General features: G+C 38.8%; 1 protein-coding gene across 1 annotated transcript; it reads right to left on the bottom strand.

Annotated features, from left to right (window-relative positions):
* Positions 1-4247: 4247 nt before the first annotated feature.
* On the bottom strand, positions 4248-8652 carry LOC126294965 (uncharacterized). Its single transcript, XM_049987193.1, has 2 exons — positions 8457-8652; positions 4248-8310 (listed from the first exon to the last, which is right to left on the bottom strand). The coding sequence occupies exon 2, from the start codon at positions 7491-7493 to the stop codon at positions 6381-6383; it is 1113 nt and encodes a 370-aa protein (XP_049843150.1). The 5' UTR covers positions 7494-8310; positions 8457-8652; the 3' UTR covers positions 4248-6380.
* Between the last annotated feature and the right edge of the window lie 1036 nt (positions 8653-9688).

The raw sequence follows: 9688 nt of genomic DNA, 5'->3' as shown, positions 1-9688 counted from the left end.
CTGACAGGAGTTGCAGGTGAGTTGATATATTCCAGCGTTGATGAATTTGTCTGCGGTTTTTCTGTCTGGTCTTAGTCTTTTCTGAACTGTATTGTTTGTTCTGAATGTTATTGGGATCCCTTGTTTTTTCAATATGTTTCCTATTCTACGTGATATTTTGTTATTGTATGTAAGTGTGTACCATCTCCCTCTATTTGCTGGAGTGGTGTGGTCTGCTGTGTTGTCTGTGTGTACTGCATGTTTCCGTTTTATCTTGTTGTTGAGTTTGTTTATGATGTCTGTTTTGTAGTCGTTTTCAACAGCAATTTGTTTGATTATATTTAGTTCCTGTGTGTAGTTTTCTGGTTTAAGAGGTGTTCTGTTTATCCTGTGGAGCATATGTGTGAAACTGGCATATTTATGTACTGTAGGGTGGTTGGATGTGCTATGGATAACAGTGCTTGTGGATGTGGGTTTTCTGTAGATGGAGAATTCATGTTGGTGGTTGTTACTTGTGATTGTAAGATCCAAGAAATTTAGTGTCTGGTTTTTTTCTATTTCCATTGTGAAGTGGATTTGTGGGTGTACTGTGTTGATGTTACTGTGTAGCTCTTCTATTCTGTTATGTGTTTCATCTACAAGACAGATTATGTCATCCACATATCGATACCAGTAGATTATTTTGTACCCTCCTTGTTTTACAATGTTATTGAATGTTGTGTTCTCTATATGGTCCAAGAAGATGTTGGCTAAGGTTCCACTGATGGGGATCCCATGGGTAGCCCCTCTTGTTGCAAATAGAAGTTGTTGTTAAAAGTGAAGTAGTTTTGTTCTGTGATCAGCCTCAGAATGGATGAGATTTCATTTATTTGTATGTCTGGGAATTTCTTGCATTTTAGCTGTTGTTCTATAATGTTTATAGTTTCTTCTGTGGGTATGTTTGTGTACATGGATGTGATGTCAAAAGATACCAGTTTTGCTGTTGGGGGGATGTTGACATTCTTAATTTTCTCTATTATGTCTCCTGTGTTTTTGAGGCTTCTGTTGTTTGTGTATGTGTGTGTTTTCTGTAGGAATGTGTGCATGTGTCTCCCTAGTAAGTAAGATGGGGCTTTTCTGAAGTCAACCACTGGTCTGACTGGGATGAGAGGTTTGTGGACCTTTGGCAGGCTTGTTAAGAGTGGAGCTTTAGGGTTTTTTTGTGTCATTCTTTTTGTCTGGTTCTGTGTCAAGGTGTGTGTGATGTTTTTTAAGAGAGTCTTTACATTTCTTTGGTATCTTTGTGTTGGGTCACTGGTTAGCTTGCTTATTTTATTCTCTGCCAGAAATTTTTCTGTTTTTTCAATGTATTCTGCCTTTGTTATTAACACTAGAGTATTCCCTTTGTCTGCCTTGGTGATGAGAGCATTGTGTTGTTTTAGTTTTCTGTGTATACTGTTAATGGTTTTCTCACCAGCTGTTTATTTGTATTTATTGATGGTTTGTTCCTTCTGATGATTTGTTTCATTTCCTCTGTCACTAATTCTCTTGTTAGGCCTGGGTTGAAGTCTCGAGTGTTAGTTTTTTCATGTTGTCCTATGATGTATTCAGTCTCAGTAATAAGATTTTCTATGGTCTTGTGTTATGTGGGTGTTCAAATTGTATTTTGGGCCTTTCTCAAGTAGCTGTTGTTCTTCTTTTGTGAGTGTTATGTCAGTAAAATTAATCAAGCGTTCGTGGAATGTGTGTTGTGTGTGTGTCTCGGTTTTGGAGCAGTTTTTGTTCAAGAGTTTATTTAATTTCTGTTCTTGTTTCTGCCATTTCTTTTGCATTATTGACTGTGAGTGGTGATTTATTCTTTCTACAGTACTGATGAGCTGGAGATGTGGTTTCCTAATTCTAGGTGTAATTTGTATAAGCTGACATTCAGTTCTTGTTTTTTTGAGTATAGAGCGCTAATTTCATATTTCAGCCAAGCTTTTTCAGCTGTTCGTTTAGCACGCTGTGCTGCATGTGACATGTTGTTTACATTAATTTTAATATAATTAGGAATGATGTTGTTGGCAGAGCAAATTTTGTTGTACTTGAGGTTCAAGTTTGTTTGGTGTAGTTTCACTGTCGTTTTCTTAAATTTGTTGAAGAGCATTTACTGGAAATGCCTGGCATGGCGTAGAAATTAAACATATAACAAGGTGTTTTGCATCAAGGCGGACTCAACTCCTGATATTGTTTTTTTTCTATGCAAACACGGACCAAATGGAAGAGTTCCAAGATAAAATTATTATATAAAAGAAATTAGACACAAAGTTCTCTGAAAATGCTTTACAACCATATTTGCAGTATTACTACTTTATCAAACAATATTTGCAGTAGAATTTGCTTTCTCATACTTTATACAGGGTGATTCAAAAATGCATGTAAATATTTTAAGGGTGTATTTGTGAGGTAAATATAAGACTAAAATGTTCTATACAATTTTTGCTATACTTAGCTTATTACAGAGTTATGAACAAAACGTGATAATACATTCAATACAACGTAAAGTATTTACTTCCCAGAGTTCACAGTTTAATTACAGTGCATTTGGACTAAAAACGCAAACTGGTAAATAAACGTGACGTAACAAACTGAAACAATTCCTCGCGAATACTGTATTACTTTAGTTCCTGTTGATTGAACTAAATCAATGCAAAATAACTAAGGAAAATACGTGAAGAATTTACAGACTGTACTGTACTGTATTTGCACAAATCTTAATGCAATGCATGTTCAAAATGCTGTCCCTGAACTTGCAGACAGACCCGTGCTCGTCACCGCAATGATCTCTGCACATTACACAGTCCGTTCAACTCTCCACGAATAATTTCACAACCACCTTCAATTCTTTGTTGTAGCACTTCTCTGTTCGGTACTGCAGAAGAATACACCAATGTCTTTAGTCGGCCCCATAAATAAAAGTCTAAAGGGTTCAGGTCAGGTGATCTGGCTAGCCAAGCAATTGGTCCTCCGCGACCTATCCATCGATGTGGATACGCATCGTTGAGGTACGCCCTTACGTTGCGGCTGTAATGGGCAGGAGCACCATCGTGCATAAACCACAAGGTGGCTCGTGTTGCAAGAGGGACATCCTGTAACAATCCAGGCAATTCCCCCTCCAAAAATTCGCGGTAAGCGTGCCCAGTCAGCCTTGGAGGTAGAACATGAGGTCCGAGTAAGTCATTCCCCACAATACCACACCAAATGTTTATGGAGAATTGATGTTGATATCCATGCACAACTCTCGCGCCAGGATTCTCGACAGCCCACTGGTGCATATTATGCGAATTGATTACACCCACACGAGTAAACATGGCCTCATCTGTGAATAATATCCGCCGAATGAACATTGGATCATTCAAATGACGCTTTTGTAACCACTGGCAGAATTGCTGACGGCGAGGATAGTCTGCAGGTGTCAATTCGTGCACTTTGTGCAGGTGAAATGGATGCAACTGTTGTCTCCGAAGCAGCCGCCATACAGTAGATTGTGGAAGTCGTACAGCTGCACTAATTTGTCTCGTACTGATGGCTGGATCTTGGTCTACCAGGTCCAAAACATGTTCCTCGACGTTCACTGCATGCTCAAGTGGTCGACCTGTATGTGGCCCAGGACGAATGCCATACTCCCGCATACGTCTGTCCACAGATACAAACGTCTGATGAGTTGGTAACCGTCGTCTTGGAAACAGCTCACTGTACCTTCGTCTTGCTGCAAGTGCGTTTCCATCTGCTGCACCATACACAAGGTGCATATCAGCATACTCACTGTTTGAGTACATCATGTGCACGAAACCTGTAGCCTTCCGACGATGAATGAACGACAGGAAGTGTTTCCGGTACCAACAACATCAGCGCCATCTTCTGTACAGTAGGAGTAAACAGCAATTGCAAACACAAACAAACACTATTCATGCAGTTTCGAATCAACTGTTGGGAGATACGTATGTGCATTACGTACCAGAATATGGCATCCTGCTGCTTGCACTGACGTCGTTTTGATACGGATATGACTTTCGTATTTTAACGATAACTCTGGAATTAAACGTTTATGGAAAAACATTTATAGAACATTTTTGTCTTATATTTACGTCACAAATACACCCTTAAAATATTTACATGCATTTCTGAATCACCCTGTATATTTATGGACATGCAATATGAGGTATAGATGCCAAGTGTGGAGACATAGGAGCATTTGTACCAAGATTTATTTTCTGCCTCACTCTATATACGCTACCTCATAATGTGTTCAATGTAATTTTAATGTAAACAAATCAGCCACAGAAACAACATATGTATAAGCATTAATGCATTATATTTGTAGATTATCTGTGTAATGTATGCAGTCTGAACAAAAATTTAGAAATGAAAACCCATCAATCAAGTGGGCTACTAGTGTGTCCCATTGCACTTTTCATTATCGGTAAAGCATGAATAGATACAAGAAATGTAACAGGAGGAATGAATCTGCTACATTCTATTTCTTGCTATGTGAAATGAACTGAATGGGAGGGTGGAGATGCAAGTATGACAAAAGGAAAAAAATAAACATACTTCACAGAGGAAATAAATTCCTGACAAACCATGGTGTTGCCATGGCATTATCTGTACGTTACTGAAATCATCATCCTCAACAACACCAGAAGCTGCAGCATCACCATCAGCAGCAGTAACATCATCAACAGCACTTTTGAAGGATGAGAAGTCAACAGAAGCAACATTCTGTAGTACTGCGTGGAAACGGAAAATTATGCCTGCTCTTCATCCAAAGGATTTTTTAGTCAAGGCAAAAAGAGAGAGAAACCTTCAAGGTAAGGTTTCTTAATCCTCCACCAAAATATTCTGTCCATGAGAAATAAAGTCCAGCAACTACAAGTGGAACTACAGACTATAGACAAATCACTCGTTTGCTTCACAGAAGATTGATGTAGCACACCTTAAATGGTTTAAACTCTTACAATCTAGCATTTCAGTATAGCAGAACCTTTATGCGTGATGGTGGGTCATGCATGTATGTTAAGGAAGGCATTATGCATGAAGTCAAAAATGAAATTATTTCATTAACTGGAGAAAAACATATAGAAATATCAGCTATAAACATATAGGACACAAATATGTTCCAAAAGCCTAACCATATTCTATATACATCATTCTACTGGCAGTGTTATGGAAATTTTCATCACAAAACTGAACCTTCTGGGAGGTAAATGGGCAGATTATAGAAACACTTGCAACTACAACAAAGGGTTATACATAATATATTAAACAGTAACTAGAGAGCTCACTGGAGAGTGCTGTTTAAAAACTTGGGTATCCTGAACGTTCCATGTGAATACAATTTTCAAACAGTGAGATACATAAAGAAAAATATTGACCAGTACGCAACCAACAGTTGCTTTCACAAACATGGAACCACATCTGGTCACTATTTACACCTCCACAGGAAAAACAAAGTAAAAATCAAAAATACTGTGTTACATAATGAAATAAAATTGTACAATAAGAACAGTGAGATATCTGTGAAACTTGATAACATGAGAAAGTACAAAAAAAAAGAAATGGTATCTGTGTAGAGGGCTTCAAACTTATGTGTCAGTCCTAAGCTTCTTCACTTTCCTTGAATCTACTTTGGACTTACTTGCCTTATCATTATGCATTTGCTCAAAATTGTTAATGAGTATCCTGTTGGCACAGAGAGAAACATATTCCAGTTTGCTTAACAATGTGTTGTGAAGCAAACACACACATTCAGCATTATCCACTGCTTTCACAACTTTTGACATGCATATCTTCTGAGAAATGGAAAGCTGTTTACCACATGACATAAATTGCTGAATAAAGTCATTCACAAGCAGAGAGACTGTATGCCACACTATTCCGACTGTGATCACTACTGTCTCTGTAGGCAAAGTCAGTTTACCCCGGTCCAGTTCCTTTACAAAGTTGTAAGAAGAATCTACCTCAACTTCTTTGTTCAGCTGCAACCATTCAGTACATTTGTCACATTTAGATTTCTGAAGGGCTTTCCTAGCTGCATAACCTCCTATGTATGTCAAAATAGGTAACATGTTAGGTGGAACATCATTCATACCAAAGGTGATGTCCATAATATCAGAAAAAATGCTAATGTCAATATTACAGTCTAGCTGCTGTTGGGCAGGAATTATGTGTTTCAAGTGTACATTATCATTTTGAGCTGTGAACAGTACATCATTTTTGAATCTTAATTTTCTTTCATTTTCTAGGACTTGGATGTAACTAATGTAGTAATTTGCCCCACTCAACTGTCGGTAGCACCCAAAGTGGCCCTCTAAATCATCACTTTGAAATTTTCCTAGCAATATGTAGTCAATGTCATATTTCTCAAATAAGTATGGAATTATCTACAGAAAAGATTCAGTTGTTAATATTAAAGACTGGAATGTCTGTGATGTTAAAGCATCACTTATTGGTACAGATACTCTCCAAACTTTTAGCCAATGACACAGATTACTTAGAAATGTCACCTGATTGTCTGATGTCTTCCTGATGGCTTCTCTGTAAGGATAATTGAATCTTTGTCCTTCAAATACACTTCTAACATTCACAGTCTTCCACCAGTTCACAATCACCTCAAGGAAAGTTACTGTCTGATTTATGTGCTCAGTAACATTAGGCAAAGCTAATTTCACATTTTGTTTTTGAATAGACGATGGATACAGTACTGTAGCTGACAGTGTGTGGCCATATTTGACTAAAGAGTTTCTTTCTTTCTCATATACCAGCTCCAAATTCTTATACTGTGCTGTCAATATTACCGAATTATCAGTCATGTCAGGAAACTGTAACACTTTATTAACATTTCTTTTTGTCTGCCAATTGTTCCTGATACACTTCAGAATGTGTACAGTGTCAAAAAATTTCCTGGAAGGATCTAGAGGGTGTTCAATACTGGGTTGGAGAATTCTACTGGGGGTGAATAGTTCATATGCCTTCCTGTTTACACTGTTGTTATCTGCTATCAGACTAACAACTTTGAAGCCCACTCTTTCAACCATGCACAGAACATTACTGATCGAAGATTTCAGTTCTTGACTTGTCATATTAGCTACTGGTATAATTGTTACATCAACATATTTAGACAAAAGAGAAGAGACCATAAAAACCTGTGCTGTTTTGGCACACGTCTCAGGATGAAAAAAGCTACTCCCATGTATTGATCCAGATTTAAATGAAAGTTGTGGTTGCACATAAATCTCATCTAACAACAGAGACACTAAGAACTCATGTTTTTCTAAATATTTCACCCTGTTTTCTAAATAAGGACTAGTTTGAACTGATGAAGTGACTAGCTGGTAATTACAAATTAGTTTCTGCAAGGTTCGTGGGTGGGGTAACAACATTAAATCACACTTCCTCAAGGCATTGTATGCACTGACAGAATGTACATACAAGCAGCATGCCACGATCATGGTGTTGTTGCCATAGTGTCTTGTTTTTTGAGATTTGTGATACATGGAGTTGCTCTACAATAAATTTCAGTTGTGCATTTTCATCATAATTTGGGATAGTCTGCAAGCAATTGACAGCACAGTTTAATTTATCTGTAACACTAGGCAAAATTTCCCCTTTCTCAACCATTGACATTACATTTTCTAAAACGTTTATGGAAGTTAATTTCTTCAAATCATTGATGGCTGCATTAATTGCAAAATGAATTCCTTCACTAATATTTACTCTAAAGCTCAAATCACTATTAACAGTTATGAATGCAATAACACAAGGTATTCCCCTGTCTAATCCCAAAAGACAGATATGCAATTTTCATCATCTCTAATCACAGACCACTTGTTGCTGCAAATTTTCTGGCCTTCTAGAAATACGGAAATATCATTGAGACACGAAAGTGAATTTTGTTGGACGTGTAAGTTGTTTGACTCAATACTGTCTTCAATAGCTTTTTTAAGATTAACGTCTTCCACATCAGCAAGACGTCTCACTTTTGTAGTTGATTTAGAACAGTATGAGGAAGTGTTGGGAAAAATAGTTGGAACAGCATTTTCGGTGAGTTTTGGGATTATTCTGGGAAATTCTTTGAGTTGTCCTCTGTCCATAATTATGTCCACTCGAATTACACATGATTCATCGAAGTGTTTTACACAAATATTTGGCCGTTTTAATTTGGTTAAGTCTGTTGGGATATTTCAAAGCCACAGTTCACGTCGACTCTCTTCAGATGGCAAAGAAAATGTAGTCGTTCTCTCTGTTTCGGAATCATAATTCGACCGACAGCCGAACACACTACATCGACGTGGCATTTCAAGAGTTCCAGATCTAGAAATAAAATGAAACCGTATTTCAATACATTACCTCGAAGTTACAGTGAGGTATAAGATCTCGAAATCACGTCAGGATAAACACACACAGACGGTTAGAATCTTCTAAAGTAGTAAACGAAGATGCATTTGAGGTTAACATACCTTGCTTACAATTAACAATGTTTCGCACACAACACCGTAATTATAACAAATTGTGGAGGCACCACCACCACACATACACATATACACACGTATTCTTTTGATACACTTAGTTAAACTCCACTTTTGTAGTACGAAAAACAACGCAGCAAATTGCAATGCTCTTTTACACACGTTGCTTCCACTAGCGAATCAAGACGCCGAGCGTGACGTCACGTTCACGCGCCGGGGCATGTATTTCTCGTTGGCCTCGCGCAGAACGAACCTAAACTCGGCCACCGTCGTAAATGACGCGCGCTTTGGGAATTCTTCTGATATCTGACATTGTGGCAGAATGCCATTAGCGTTCCATGTTATGATATTGAAAGGTTTTGTGTCATTAATCTGAGCCATAGAAGAAGTCTATTGCTGCTGTAAATAGTACACTAATTTTTGAAAAGGCATCAGGTGCCTGTCTGATATCAGCTATTGTCTTTTGAACAGTGCTCACCACCTTCTTGATATTGACTTGAGAGATCAGCCCAAGGAGCATCTTCACATCGTTACCAAATCCTGATTGGGGGAGGGGCAGCTTCTGAAGTTTGTTGTTGTGGCTTCTGGCTAGCCTGTGGTGTTGAGGCGGCGGTGTTTGGCATGGTTTTCCTAGGAGTTCTTAGTCCCGGGAACTGAGTTGGTTCTGGTCGGATTTCCGGCCTCCGTTGCACTGGGGCCTGTGTACTTGTTCTTCGTGAGTTCCAGTCTGCCAGTAAGTCGAAGTATTTTGGGCATTTTCGGCAGCTGTCAGTGTGTGCCCCACCGCAGTTAGCGCATTTTGGCGGAGTTTTGAGTGTCGTCTTGCACTCGGCTGTCGGATGGTTTGCTCCGGATTTTACGCAATGCGGTGGCAGCTTGCAGTACCTGGAGCCATGATAGAACTGTTGGCAGTTGTGGCATTGGGCTGGGCATCTTGGGGCCCTGTTGTATCGAAATGTGACCCCCATGTGGAGCAGTGATCACATGTGGTAAATGCGTTTCCCTTCTTCGGTGTTGTCCAGCTCGACCACGAATTGGGGCATCTGGTACCACTTCCTGTTGGTTCAGTTATCTGAGCTACTCTGTGTACAGGAAGATTTAGGTTTATGAGGCACTCTTGAATCATCGAGGGGGTCATATTTATCAGGAGGCCATAGATGACCACTTTCAATGGTTTGGTAGGATTTAGTTCATGGGTGTAGAAGGGAATTTTCTGATTCATG

Source organism: Schistocerca gregaria, chromosome 11, assembly GCF_023897955.1.
Source record: "Schistocerca gregaria isolate iqSchGreg1 chromosome 11, iqSchGreg1.2, whole genome shotgun sequence".
Lineage (NCBI taxonomy): Eukaryota > Metazoa > Arthropoda > Insecta > Orthoptera > Acrididae > Schistocerca > Schistocerca gregaria.
Note: the sequence above shows the minus strand (reverse complement) of the source record. Positions and strands in the feature narration are given on the sequence as shown.

Excerpts from the sequence above, each read along its gene's own strand:
- LOC126294965 (XM_049987193.1), bottom strand. The coding sequence starts at position 7,493 with ATGTATCACAAATCTCAAAAAACAAGACACTATGGCAACAACACCATG.